Source organism: Priapulus caudatus, unplaced genomic scaffold, assembly GCF_000485595.1.
Source record: "Priapulus caudatus unplaced genomic scaffold, Priapulus_caudatus-5.0.1 Scaffold952, whole genome shotgun sequence".
Taxonomy (NCBI): Eukaryota; Metazoa; Priapulida; class Priapulimorpha; order Priapulimorphida; family Priapulidae; genus Priapulus; species Priapulus caudatus.
The window spans coordinates 70,525-85,524 of NW_014578013.1; the positions used below are offsets into that span (position 1 = coordinate 70,525).

Here is a 15,000-nt window from a genome sequence, read left to right on the forward strand (position 1 = left end):
TCAGGTTAACTGTGCATTGACAGGTTAACTGTGCATTGTCAGGTTAACTTGTGTACTGTCTGCAGTGCATGCGTGGTACGGTAAAAATACACGCGTCGGATGTCCTGGTCGAATGGCAATTCTTGATGATCGATTCCCGCGCTGGCAAACTTTTATTGTGGTGGAATTTAAACGTGGCGGAGGTAATTTAAACGGGGCGCAACGATTCAAACACTAGTTACAGGGGGGGAGTTTTCCCAAACGGGGCGCGCGCGCCCCGTTTGCGCAACGTAGGGAGAACCCTGGATGTTATACTAGAGACACACTCATACACAGACTCAGTGACCATCTAGTGTGGAAGTTCAGAATATTTTTACTCGGCCAAATACAGTACATCAATACAGCTGTCGTGAAACCTTCATATGTATTAGTATAGACTATAGCCTATAGGGACTTCGTATATGCGTGCATAGGATTATACTTAAGTTATACTAAGTGCACTAACGGACGAAGGGTCGTTGTCGTATAATGGCGTATAATATGTATACCCGAGGTAACTATTTGATATGGTTAGGGTACGTTAGGGTTAGAGTGTTAGGGTTAGAGAGTAGGCGACATACTCGCCGACACCTCGGGTACTATAATACTATACTCGGGTACATATACGACAACGACCCCTTCAGGCTCAGCGCCACTAACCACTTGCGTCTGAAGGTTTTCCATCTCAAATCTACTGTTCTGCTGACACTGTTCATAGTTTCGTTTGACATCGTCATGCTCCTTGCTTAGCACGCTCAAGTCGCGATCCAGTTTCTTCCGGCCTGTCTTTTCAGTGTCTAGAGTCGTCTCTGTATCCAGCACCTTTCTCTTCAGTGCTTCATTGTGTTTTTCGGCAGCACCCTTCTTCAACACACAGTCTCGCACTCTCTGCTGACCGTCAATGAGATCAGTCTGTATTGATGCGTTAGTGGATTGCAAGCTCCAATAGCTAAATCCCAGAATACATATAACAAAGACTAGACCAAAGATAAGGAATGGCGGTGCTCTGCTTCCGTACCTCATGCCGCGACTTGATGATGCAAGCGAACTTTTAGATCTTGTTGGAAGTAGATGCTCATCTGCCATCACAACACCACGAAACCACAGTGATTTCCCGACACAGTGTACACCTACAGCGAGACGAACTTTCACGCCATGACCACACTAAAATATTTCTGCGTGTAGAAACGTAAATAAATTGTAATAACCTGTAGTTGAAAATTCTGACTATATTTTTTAAATATTCACATTAAATTTAATGTAGGGTATTTTGCCGTTATAAATAGTCAAGTAATTGAGTGCATGGAAAATCTCTTGATTTTATATCAAACATGTCTGCCCCCTGATACACAAAAAGGTGTTTATTTTCTGTGATTCTCTCTTCTCTGAGACTCCGAGTCCGTTCACAACTGGTTCCTTATTTTTTCATCTATTTGGGTATATAATTATATAATATTCATGCTGCTTACTGATACTTTGTTGTATTGATAGTCGTTACTCATGTCGTTACTTTACGTCTTTAGTGAAAATACTACTACTACTAGTACTAGTAGTCTAGTACTACTACTATACTACTATACTACTATACTACTATACTACTATACTACTCTGAGACTCCGAGTCCGTTCACAACTGGTTCCTTATTTTTTCATCTATTTGGGTATATAATTATATAATATTCATGCTGCTTACTGATACTTTGTTGTATTGATAGTCGTTACTCATGTCGTTACTTTACGTCTTTAGTGAAAATACTATTACTAGTTTAATTTTTAATTTTATGCGGAATGGGAATGCGGCAATGCCATTTGCATTGCATTTACAGACACAGCAGTGTCAGCACAGGCGCTTGGAACGTCTCAGAAAAAAAAAAGTAAACAGTTAACTCCTTAAAAAAAAAGAGCCTCCGTGGCCCAGTGCCAGTGGCAGTGGTAGGCATCGTGCACTGTCCACTGAATACTGCGAGTTCAAACCCCGGCCGGGGCAGTGAATTTTCTCAAGGTGTAAAAACCTGGCTCTCAACATTGGAGACTGTGAATCTCCCGTGGCGTGGATAACCACGTAAAATGGCGGTCCTGTCTCCAGAAATACTAGCCAATGGGGACGTAAAAGAACCACTGAGGGCGCAAAAGGAACCAAGGCCGTACGCAGGAAATTTTCTGTAGGGGGGCAAAGGTACTCCCCATGCCCCCTGTGCCCTAAAGTTTTGCAATTTGACATTTCTTTATTTAAAGTAATATTTCTTTGATGAATTAAGATAACCTTTTGTCACATTTCTATTTTATTTGTAAAAGTGTACAGTATTTGTCTCAATAAAAGGCATACTCTGAAAATCTCTAGGGTGGGCAACTGCCCCTGCTGCCCTCCTGCTGCGTACGGCCCTGAAAGGAACTCTGGCTGTGACCACCCTCAGTGCCATTGGCTAAAAGCTGACTACCTGGCTTTACCCCAAGCTAGGTCACACCTCATGGCTAGCTATAGCTCGTTGCCTCGATGCCAAATTTGGATACTGCAACGTAATACAACAGAAACAGAAACAGAAACAGAAAAAAAACACGAAATGTATTTACTACTAAAGTCTTAATGTTTCTCTAGTCTATTTCGCCTATTATTGCTGATAACTTTCTGTAAATGCCGTTCAAATGCTCATCTGTAACACACAAGTACACCGCACGCCCGCCCTGTGCACAAACATGAATAAGAGAGCAGGTAGGAAAGCGTGATCGCAAAATTCGCTCGACGCTCGCTTCATTTCACACGACAACAGTCCAAAAACACATCCAGCAGCTTCCATCTTGGTATTTATGTGTAGCTAAATGTTCACTGGTTCGAATTATAACTTCCCCTGTTTCTTATTCCTTTGTTCTTACCTACTCCCACCAGAGATATCTCGTGAAGTCTTGCAGGAAATATTCTCTCCTTGAAAAATGTAAAGAGGACGTATCATCCGAAAATCCCTAACGGCGCTACTTTCGATGGATCACTGTAGTCGTGTGTGGGACATCATGCCCGCGCGCATTATGCTTGGCTTGGCGGGTCTCGAAACGGAGGCTCTTAGGCAGGCAGCAGCTCATCCCAGCATGCAATGCGCCCCATTACTCGTGTATAAACAGACATCTCGTTCTCTTTACATTTTCACGGAGAAAACATTTCCTGCCGGATTTCACGAGATATCTCTGTCAGGAGTAGGTAAGAACAAAGGCCAGAGTTATAATTCGAACAAGTGAACATTTAGCTAGACATAAATACCAAGATGGAAGCTGTTGGATGTGTATTCGTGATGTAAAGGTGTGAAATGAAGAAAGCATCGAGCGAATTTTGCGATAGACCTTATCGCTAATCGGTAAATATCACCAGATGGTGCACCACTGGACACGCATGATGGGATGGAAAAGGAGGCATCGATCGGCGCTCATACGTAATATATGCACGGCTATGGGTGATAGGAAACGGTACTAACTATCATATCTCGCGAACGAGTTGAGTTACATTTCTAGAAATCTAGAGGAATATAGACACATGTCTTAGCTATAATCTCTGTGAATCTTCAGTTTGTTGAAGCACGATTAGTCTAGTTAATTACTAAATATATGCGAGCGGTATCGCGCATAGGCGCCTATTGCGTGCAGCCGGCTATACGCACGGCTATGGGCGATAGGAAAGGGTACTAACTATCATATAACGCAAATCAGTTGAGTTACATTTCTAGAAATTTAGATGAATATAAACACGTCTTAGCGATAATCTGTGAATTTTCAGTTTGTTGAAGCACGATTAGTCTAATTAATTACTAGGGCTGTAACGATACACAAGCCTCTCGATTCGATCCGGTTCTCGATATTAGCCTCTCGATTCAATTTCTTCGATTCGATTCCCAAAATATTGAAATGTTATCTTATTTTTTATATTTTCATTATTTTGCAATAATAAATTATTAGAAATTGCCAATGAATACTAAATGGTGAATAGACTAGAGAGTCTAGAGAGTATATATCATAGAGATGTATACTATTTATACATCTCTAGGGTATATATACACTGCACAGTCGCTGAGTAAAATTGGTGAGTAACACTCCACAATATATAGCGTAGTGCCGCCATCTATTGGAGGAAAAAAGTGGTATCGAAGTGGAATCGAAAATACGGGGAACGGATCGAGGATCGGATCGAGGGAAGAGAATCGCGATCCGATCCGATTTCGGTGGATCGTTACAGCCCTATTAATTACTAAATATATGCGAGCGGTATCGCGCATAGGCGCCGATTGCGTGCAGCCGGCTATACGCACGGCTGTGGGCGATAGGAAAGGGTACTAACTATCATATCTCGCGAATGAGCTGAGCTACATTTCTAGAAATCTAGATGAATATAAACACATGTCTTAGCTATAATCTCTGTGAATTTTCAGTTTGTTGAAGCACGATTAGTCTAATTAATTACCAAATATATGCGAACGGTATCGTGCATGCATACTGACGCCTATTGCGTGCAGCCGGCTGCTAACCGCTCGTGGCGGCGGCGGCGCTAGTAATGCCCCTGTTCCTATCCCATGATGCATTGCTGTTCCGATTGGCGATAAGGCTTATCACGCTTTCCTACCTGCTCTCTTATTCATGTTGTTTGTGCACAGGGCGGTGTACTTGTGTGTTGCAGATGAGCATTTGAACAGCATTTACAGCAAGTTATCGGCAATAATAGGCGAAATAGAGTAGAGAAACATTAAGACTTTGGTAGTAAATACATTTCGTGTTTACATTTTTTTTTTTTATTGAGACGTTCCAAGTGCCTGTGATTGCATTGTCATTGGCATAGCTCTAGTAGTAGTACTAGTAGTAGCTAGCATTGGCATTGCTATGACAAGTATAATTTAAAGTAAATATTAAGTATATAATAAATAAGTAATATACTGGTACTGTATACTACTACTAGTAGTATTACCGTACATGCATGTGGTCTTGCAAGATATGATCCTTTATTGGAGCTGGGAGTGGGAGAGCCCCGACTTCGTCATATATCGGTTTCAGAAATGCAGCTCAGGGTCAGGTCTGGCGAACAGACTTCAGTTCAAGTACAAACTCTTCAGTCTTCTAGTATTATCATAATTATGATCATATCGTGAATCGTGTATCATATCCGAATGTTGTATTGAAGGAATCTACTGTTAATCAGAAGAAAGTCCTACAGTCTTGTCAATTTGCTAATTATGCCCCCAAATTGCATACAATGGCATTGACAATGTACATCTTGCTTATAGTTGTATCACACTCACAGGCGGTCTGCTTTTTGTTCTTAGCTAGCATGGCGATGGAGATGCAGCACAACTGGGTAGATGTGACTGACACATTTCGGACCTCCTGCACAGAGCTGAAGCTAGGAGAGCTAGTCCACGACCAGTAGTAAGTTATTGAGATGACATCCGATACCAGATTCCCAGCATGTTAACAAGGGGGCGTCCTTACTGAGTTACTCCAACATAAAAAAAGAAGAAATCTTATGGCCTTGTAACCTCGTAAATATTAGTCTTCAAAGTCCAAGGGACTATATCGAAGATGGAAAGAGACAAAGTTGATCAAATAGACAGGTCAACACTATCGCAGTAAAGAAAGCCTCAAGTTTGCAACTAACTAAAGAGTATGGGAGAGAATTCCAATACGGAATGACAGAGATAAAGAAACTCAACTTGAAGGGATCCTTTGAAGATGGCACATGTTGAAAGCAATGGTCACGCGCAGATGACCGAGTGCAATTCTTATGTGGGAAATATCGAAAACCGGACGAGCTCAAAGACATTTAGTAGTTACTGATTATTGTTTTATGAGAAATGGTCAATTTTAGCGCTAGCCATCGCTCTGAAACATTTCATCGATCACTGTATCTTATTTGCAGTTTTGGCCTCTTTGAGGCGATGTCGGCCATTGAGATGATGGACCCGAAAATGGACGCAGGCATGCTGTGTCATCAGAGCCACCTGGTGATGGGATTCGACAAGTCGATTAACGCCGGAAAGTTGAAGAAGCGTAACGTCTTGATGCCGGAGCTGATCGCAATCATAGACGACACGTACGCGTGCTTGGTAAGTCCGGGGGCTCTCGCAAACAGCCGAGGTTCGAGCCGATACCCGATCCCAACTTGACGGCCCACCCCTCTGAATGTCTCGGTGCCACGTGCATCCTGCATCGAATTGCTTTCCTCTTCCCGGTAGCGAATCAGGACGTTTCGACTCCATATCGACGGTCATGTCGGTCGCATTTTGCCGGTGTCGGATTTAGACATGATGAGGTGCTGATCTATGGGAAGATGTAGAGGCCCTATTCGGCTGATAGAGAATAAGGCTGTGTAACAACTGATCTTGGCAAGAATATCGGCAAGATGCATGACAAATGAGTGCGAGGTGCGGGGGAAGGGTTGCTCCTTTAAAACGTTAAATCTAGTAAGAATTGATAATAAAGCACAATTATAAAATAAAGAAATCCTACAAACTTGTGCAAATTATTATCTTTTTTTAATAAGTGGTTCTAATTTGTTAATGCTAATTCTTGTTAATTAGGTCAAATCATAACTTAGATATAAATTATAATAAAATTCTAACAAATGTAAAACAAATATCCCAGATTTTGAGAGGCACTTCAGACTGTGAGGCTCCCTAAGCTGTAGCTTTTTTACGTTATGCCTGAATCCGGGGCGGCGCTGCGTTTCACATGTAACCTGTTTACGTTATGCTGAAATCTGTCCCTGGGTTTCACATATCACCGGTATTTACGTTATGCCGAAATCTGTCCCTGCGTTTCACAGGTCACCTGTGTTTACGTTATACGCCTGAATCCCACCCTGCGTTTCACATATCACCTGTGTTTACGTTATATGCCTGAATCCCACCCTGCATCTCACAGGTCACCTGTGTTTACGTTATGCCGAAATCCGTCCCTGCATTTCACATATCACCTGTATTTACGTTATATGCCTGAATCCGTCCCTGCATTTCACATATCACCTGTATTTACGTTATATGCCTGAATCCGTCCCTGCATCTCACATATCACCTGTGTTTACATTATGCCTAAATCCGTCCCTGCGTTTGAACTTTTCACAGGTCACCTGGCTCGAGGGGCATTCGCTCGCGCAGACGTTGTTCACGAACCTCTACCTGCACAAGGTGCACGACGTCGACGACCGGCAGGTGAAGGCGTTCTCGATCGCGATGCTCAAGATCGTCGACATCCTCCGCGAGATCGTCAGCCGCGCGTCCGTCTTCGAGGAGGTAAACAAGTGAACGTGCGCGTCGATCATCTTGCACGTTATCTGGGTGGTCCTCGCGGATGAAGGACCGTCTTGCCCGCGGCGTTAGCAGAGCGAGGTCGGGGCAATTTTTGTGCGCCTCGGACGACGACGATCGTTGGCCCGATTTGTAATTTCGCTCGTTGTAGCTTTTGTTCCGTGAATGTCCATGCAAACGACGCTGTACAGAAGTGTCGTCTGCGACTATCGAGTATCGATATGCTAAAGATTAATATTTACTTTTGGTATCGATTATGCAAAAGTGAACGTTGATGCTGTCGTTAAATACCGGTTTTCTAGTCTGATTCGGTTTTTGATTCCGTTGGTTTGATATGTGGTTAAATAGGAGGACTTCCAGCCACTTACGTACGGGTTCAAAATGGCTGCCGACATATCGGAAGTGCGGACAATCGGAATGGTGAAAGAAATAGAAGATGACATTCAAAAGATTGTAAAGGTGAGCTCGAAATCTCTGTAGTACAGTGGGCAGTAAACAATTGCTTATAATTAATCTTACTCAGGAATAATTCTGTGTATGAAACCCTATCTCGTACCTTTTTTAGGACATTTTATTCTTTTGTATAGTAGATCAATTACTATACACATGATTGATTAGATATTGTACGTCAAATGGTGTGAAATGTTCAATTGTTCATTGTAAAATGTCATTGTTCATTGTAAAATGTTTGTAAATTCTTTCTTGAATATATCATGTAAAATGTTATGTCTAGACGATTTAAAACGTTTCAAACGTGAGCTGAATGAACAGTGATCTACTTGTGGTAACCTTGGAAGCGTACGTGCGAAGCCGACATTATGGCACATGCCCGCATTATCGCTTGTTTGCTTGCAGAGCACTCGCAGCAAGCAGGGTGAAAACCGAGATGCGCAGACGACAGCGCAGCATAGCGAGGCGTCTGCCCTCTACACCCGTCTCAAGTTCACGAGGTTGCTGTTCGTCACACTGGCTGGTCTCAATAAGAGAGAGGTGAGAATCTAGCGCACACTGTCTGTCTGCATGAGCTCTCCGTTTAGAAACTCGAGTGTGCTCGACGGTTTGTGTGTGTGCATTTGCTCTCGAGTAGTATAAACATAAATGTGCCTCTATCACCCTGTTAAATTTTTGAAAAGGTTATCTTAGATTACTACTTAAGTGTAGAGGGGATTGAATTGAATTTACGATGATGGATAATTTCAGTTTTATACAGGCGTTTTCTTTTTGATCTCGACCAAATGATCAAAGTTTTGGTTGTGTTATCTCCAAGCGGCCAGATGGGAAAATCAAAATCTTATTGATGCTCGAAGCGATAAGGTTTTGTGGCACATGGTGTATATAGTGTAAAGTTCTGTTGTGGCTGTCTACAAAAATGTGATTTTCTTCTCAAAATTAAGTGACTACCCGAATGCGATAACGTAACGGTCAATTGCCATTTTAGCATAATATTACAGCCATGTGTGTGAATTTGTAGGACATTACTAGCACAGTAGGAAAGCGCAGCATAGCGAGTCGTCTGCCCTCTACACCCGTCTCAAGTTCACGAGGATGAGCATAATATTACAGCCATATGTGTGAATTTGTAGGACATTACTAGCACAGTAGGAGATGTCAAGAAATACCTAAACCAGTGTAAAGAGTTGCTGCAGTCAATGCTAACCAGTGTTGACCTGGGAGTTCAACCAGTGCCAACACAGGACACCAGCAGTACAGGTATGCACTGAAAAATATACTAGTCGTGCTTGTATGCAATAGAGATGCTACACCGTGTAGCTTGTTTATTTTATTGCACTGCAGCTTTAATTGTAAATTAATCCATCTAGCAATACGCACGTGTAGTTGTACTATCGCCCATTATATAATAATAATAATAATGATGAAAAGAAGAAGAAGAGGAAGAAGCAGATAACAACAACAATAATAACAACAACAGCAAGAACAACCACAACCACAACAACAACAACAACAACAACAACAACAACAACAACATCACGGTAAGCGGTAATAATGATGACACATTCTTCTTTATTGTACGTGTATTGTCTGTACGTGTGTCGTCTGTACGTGGGTCATCTGTGAGTGCGTGTGTCGTCTGTGAGTACGTGTGCCGTCTGTGAATACGTGTGTCGTCTGTACGTGTGTCGTCTGTGAGTGCGCGTGTCGTCTGTGAGTACGTGTGTCGTCTGTGAATACGTGTGTCGTCTGTACGTGTGTCGTCTGTGAGTACGTGTGTCGTCTGTGAGTACGTGTGTCGTCTGTGAGTACGTGTGTCGTCTGTGAGTACGTGTGTCGTCTGTGAGTACGTGTCGTCCTGTGAGGCCGTGTGTCGTCCTGTGTATACGTGAAATGTCGTCGACGTTGTGCTCGTCTCAGTGAGTGACGTGTGTCGTCTTGTACGATGTGTCATGCTGTGAGTCCGTGTGTCGTCGGCTGAGTACGTAGTGTCATACTGTGAGTACGTGCGTGTGGACTCGTGTCCATCTGTGAGTACGTGTGTCGTCTTGAGTACGTGTGATCGTGCTGAGCTACGTTGATCTGTGAGTACGTGTGTCCGTCTGTGAGTACGTGTGTCGTCTGTGAGTAGTGCGTCTGTGGTACGTTCGTGCTGTGAGTAGCGTGTGTCGTGCTGTGACTACGTGTGTCGTCTAGCGTACCGTGTGTCGTCTGTGGAGTACGCGTGTCGTCTGTGAGTACGTGTGTCGTCTGTGAGTACGTGGTGCCGTCCTGTCGTCTGTGAGTACGTGTGCCGTCTGCTACTGTGTCCGTCGTGAGTACGTGTGTCGTCTGTAGTACGCGTGTCGGCTGTGAATAGCGTGTGTCCCGTCTGTGACTACGCGTGTGTCGTCTGTGTTAGTACACGCGTGTCGTCTGTGAGTACGTGTGTACCTGTGGACTGGCGCGTGTGTCGTGTACGTTTGCTGAGTACGTTGTCGTCTGTGAGTACGTGTGTGTCTGACGTACTCGCTGGCAATACGTGTGTCGTCTGTACGCATGTGTGCGTCTGTGAGTGCGCGTGTCGTCTGTGAGACGTGTGCGTCTGAGTGCGCGTGTCGGTCTGGTGAAGTACGTGTGGCGTCTGCTGAGATAGGTGTGTCGTCTGTACGATGTGTCGTCTGTGAGTGCGCGTGTCGTCTGTGACTACGTGTGTCGTCTGTGAGTACGCGTGTCGTCTGTGAGTGCGCTGTGTCGTCTGTGAGTAGTCGCGTGTCGTCTTGAGTCACGCGTGTCTGTCTCGTGAGTACGTTGGTGGTCTTTGTAATACCGCTGTGTTGTCCGTCTGTTACGCGGTGGTGTCCGTGCGGTGGGTTTGGTTTGGTGGGGAGGTGGCAGCCGTGTCGTCTGTGACTACGTGTGTCGTCTGTGGAGTAACGTGTGCCACTCGTGACTACGTGTGTCGTCTGTGAGTACGTGTGCCGCTGTGAGTACGTGTGTCGTCTGTGAGTACCGGTGCCCCGTCTGTGAATACGTGGTGTCGGTCTGTACGTGTGTCGTCTGTGAGTACGCTGTGTCGTCTGTGAGTACGTGTGTCGCTGTGATGTACGTGTGCCATCTGTGAGTACGTGTGCCGTCTTGTGAATACGGTGTGTCGTTGTGAGTACGCGTGTCGTCTGTCAGCTACGTTCGTCGTCTGGAGTACGTGTGTCGTCTGCTGAAGTACGTGTGTCGTCTGTGAGTACGCGTGTGTGATCATGTGAGTACCGCGGTCGTCTGTGAGTACGCGAATGTCCGTCTGTGAGGCCGTACTAGCCCGTGTCGTCTGTGAGTACGTGTGTCGTCTGGTGAGTACGTGTGTCGTCTGTGATACGCGTGTCGTCTGTGAGTACGCGTGTCGTTCGTGAGTACCGTGTGTCGTCTGTGAGTACGCGTTCGTCCTTTGGAAGTGTGTCGTCTGTGAGTACGTGTTGCGTCTTGAGTACGGTGTCTGCTCGTGAAGTACGTGTGTCGTCTGTGAGTACTATGTGTTCGTCTGTGAATACGGATTGTGTCGCTCTGTGAGTAACAGTTGTCGTCTGTACGTGTGTCGTCTGTGAGTACGTGTGTCGTCTGGTGAGTAGTGTGTCTGGTGTCCGGTTGTCTGTGAATACCTTTGCGGTCTCTGTGAGTACTGTGCCGTCTGTGAGTACGTGTGCTGCGTCTGTGATGCGCCGTGTGTCGGCGTTGAGTAACGTGTGTCGTCTTGCGGTGTATGTTACGCGTGTCGTTCTGTGAGTACGTGTGTCGTCTGCTGAATACGTGTGTGCCGTCTGTACGTGTGTCGTCTGCGACGTACGTGTGCCGTCTGTGAGTACGCGTTCTGTCTGTGAGTTATGTGTGTCATCTGTGAGTTAACGTGTGCCATCTGTGAGTACGTGTGTCGTCTGTGAGTACGCGTGTTGTCTGTGAGTATGTGTGCCATCTGTGAGTACGTGTGTCGTCTGTGAGTACGTGTGTCATCTGTTACGTGTGTCGTCTTGAGACCGTGTGTCGTCTGTGAGTACGTGTGTCGGTCTGTGAGTACGTTGTGTCGTCTGTGAGTACGCGTGTCGTCTGTACGTGTGTCGTCTGTGAGTGCGCGTGTCGTCTGTGAGTGCGCGTGTCGTCTGTGAGTACGCGTGCCGTCTGTGAGTACGTGTGTCGTCTGTGAGTACGTGTGTCATCTGTGAGTACGTGTGTCATCTGTGAGTGCGCGTGTCGTCTGTGAGTACGCGTGCCGTCTGTGAGTACGGAGTGTCTCTGTGAGTACGTGTGTCGTCTGTGATGTACGTGTGATGCGTCTGTGAGTACGTGTGGTCGTCTGTGACTACGTGTGTCGGTCTGTGAGTACGTTTGTCGTCTGTGAGTGCGCGTTGTCGTCTGTGAGTACGTGTGTCGTCTGTGACTACGTGTGTCGTCTGTGAGTACGTGTGTCGTCTGTGAGTACGTGTGTCGTCTGTGACTACGTGTGTCGTCTGTGAGTACGTTTGTCGTCTGCTGTGACTACGTGTGTCGTCTGTACACGTTTCGTCTGCGTTGCATTGACCTACCCGACCGGGATGGGATTGTACCATCACCATTATATATATAATAATAAATAATAATAATAATAACGATAACGATAAACTCGGTTTGCCCCGGGTAGCCGTGTCGTACATGTAGTAGTGAGAACGTTTCGCCTGTGTTGCAGTGACCTATCCGACCGTGATGGGATTCGAGCCGCTCGTGAACCAGCGCCTGCTCCCACCGACGTTCCCGCGCTACACGCGCATCCGCTCGCGCGAAGAGACGCTCGTCTACCTCGACAAGCTCATGTCGCGCGTAGAGCACGTCTGCAACGTCGTCGGCTGCAGCGGCTTCCACGGAGTGCTGGTGAGAGCGCGAGCGTCGCGTGTGAGAATCTACCTATTATATATCGTAGGGGCCCTCCCTCGTGTGCGACCCTCCTTCAAGTTCATGTATGGCTCTCCCTCACGCGCGCAGTCTACCCACCTTCACGCACAACTTGAGCCGCTTCCACGGCGTACTGTTGAGTGCGGGCGTCGCTAGCGAGGATCTCCCTATACAATATCGTAGAGGTCTTCCCCATCGTCGCGGCCCACCCCCAAGCGCGGCCCTCCCTCGTGTGTAGCCCTCCCTCCTGCACGGGTCCTACACCCGCGTGCGGCCCTCTCTCGCGTGCGCCCTCCCTCCTGCACAGGTCCTACACCCGCGTGCGGCCCTTTCTCTCGTGTGCGGCCCACCCTCGTGCACAGTGACAGGTCCTTACACCCGCGTGCGGCCCTTTTCTCTCCGTGTGCGGGCCACCTCGTGCGCACACGTGCACAGGTCCTACCCCGCGTGCGGCCCTTTCTCTCGCGTGCGGCCCACCCTCGTGCACAGTGCACAGGTCCTACACCCGCGGTGCGCCTTTCTCTCGCGTGCGGCCCACCTCGTGCACAGTTGCACAGGTCCTACACCCGCGTGCGGCCTTTCTCTCGCGTGCGGCCCACCCTCGTGCACAGTGCACAGGTCCTACACCCGCGTGCGGCCCTTTCTCTCGCGTGCGGCCCACCCTCGTGCACAGTGCACAGGTCCTACACCCGCGTGCGGCCCACCCTCGTGCACAGTGCACAGCGTCCACACCCGCGTGCGGCCCTTTCTCTCGCGTGCGGCCCACCCTCGTGCACAGTGCACAGGTCCTACACCCGCGTGCGGCCCTTTCTCTCGCGTGCGGCCCATACTCGCAAGCGGCCCTCCCCCGCGCACGGCCTGCCCCATGTGTGGCCCACACTCGCGCGGCCCACCCTCCCACATGACATCTCCCCCTCCCGCAGCCCTCCCTCCCGCAGCCCTCCCTCCCTTCCACCAGCCTTCCCGCGCGCATCCCACCCTCTCACGTGCGGCTCATACTAATGTGTCGCACCGTCTCGATCTCCGACGCTTCGTCTGATGCAGTCATCCCTTAGCGTGTGTCGTTGTCATTTGCAGGACTTCATGAGAGACTTCAGCAACAGAGAGTCCTGCGTGCTGTCCAGGTCCGTCCTACAGGTACGTGTCACAGCCGCGCGTCGCCACTGCAGAGATGCCAACCACTACGATTTATCTGTATTTTATACGATTTTCTATTTTTTTTGCACCACTACGACCAGTTTGTATCAAACAAGAATTTCACTGTGATCGAAAAAAATAATTTTTTTGTCAATTATTGTCATTTTTTGTCAATTTATTGTTATTTTTTACCCTCAGAATGCAGGAAATTGCATCTCAGAATCAAAATTTTTTCCGGGGGGCATGCCGGACCCCCCTAGCAAACTCGGGTCACTACGTGACCCTCGAACTACTAATTTGATGGCCAGAAACTACAGATTGCTTCAAATATGTGTTGGCATCTCTGCCACTGTGTGTCGGTAGGGTAGGGGTGGGGACGATACGGGTAGCTCACAATACGATCCATATCATGATTTAGCTTTCGTGATACGTAACGGTAACGTATCATATCGGGATACGTTCGAGGAAACTAATGAACAAACTATAGACTTAACCGGTACTCTACCAACCCTGTGAATGCTTACAAGTCAGTATCGTGGAGCACTTAGTAAACAACTGCTTTCGAACGTACTGCAAATTCTGTCCTGCTTTTTTTGTTATGTGATGACACTCACTACCAAATGATATGGATTTCATTCAGTAGAGTGTCGCTGCGTGTATCGTGAATAGTCAGACGCGTCGATATGTGTATCATCATGGTTTGTATCGATATATCGATGAATACCCCCATTCCCTACATGTTGCATCTCTGACTCATGTCCGGGTGGTGGCCCACCGCTTGACAGTGCCGTGAAAAACTCGTTTTTTCGCTGGTTCTTCCTCTTCATCTTCTTATTGTTGTTGCCATTGTTATTATATAACACATAACGATGTAATTTTCATCCTCTTTCTCTTCTTTTTTTTTGCTTTTTTTGTTAACATATCTGTTGTATCTGTGTTATATGTGTTTTATATGCGTTAATATGCATTTTATATGCATTTTATTTGCATTTTTATGTGCAGATGCTGTACATGCCGGCGGATAAGATGGTGTATGCAGTCACACCGATCGCGGAGGTTCTTCGTGAGACTGCGAGAAACTTCATCTGTCCTCCGGCGCTCATGCCAAAGTAAGTCGTCGGAAAAATTATTATTATTTGTTATTATTATTATTGTTGTTGTTATTGTTATGATATAACATATAATGATGTCATTTTCATCCTCTTTCTCTGTTCTGCCTTTTTGTTAAA

The 15,000-nt window shown here is 46.5% G+C and overlaps 2 protein-coding genes across 2 annotated transcripts in view; one reads left to right on the forward strand and one right to left on the reverse strand.

The window, feature by feature from the left end:
- Positions 1-1,149, reverse strand: part of LOC106814621 (putative mediator of RNA polymerase II transcription subunit 26) — a 21,485-nt gene extending 20,336 nt beyond the window's left edge. The window contains exon 1 of the mRNA XM_014818958.1: positions 679-1,149. Coding sequence (XP_014674444.1) covers positions 679-1,104 — 426 coding nt within the window. The 5' untranslated portion in view covers positions 1,105-1,149. The remainder of the gene's footprint in view (positions 1-678) is intronic.
- A 201-nt stretch (positions 1,150-1,350) lies between these two features.
- LOC106814619 (N-alpha-acetyltransferase 35, NatC auxiliary subunit-like) overlaps positions 1,351-15,000 on the forward strand; it is a 28,764-nt gene continuing 15,114 nt past the window's right edge. The window contains exons 1-10 of the mRNA XM_014818956.1: positions 1,351-1,375; positions 5,312-5,414; positions 5,905-6,091; positions 7,109-7,276; positions 7,640-7,750; positions 8,147-8,281; positions 8,875-9,001; positions 12,432-12,613; positions 13,712-13,771; positions 14,774-14,880. Of these exons, the coding sequence (XP_014674442.1) occupies positions 5,317-5,414; positions 5,905-6,091; positions 7,109-7,276; positions 7,640-7,750; positions 8,147-8,281; positions 8,875-9,001; positions 12,432-12,613; positions 13,712-13,771; positions 14,774-14,880 (1,175 nt within the window). The 5' untranslated portion in view covers positions 1,351-1,375; positions 5,312-5,316. The remainder of the gene's footprint in view (positions 1,376-5,311; positions 5,415-5,904; positions 6,092-7,108; positions 7,277-7,639; positions 7,751-8,146; positions 8,282-8,874; positions 9,002-12,431; positions 12,614-13,711; positions 13,772-14,773; positions 14,881-15,000) is intronic.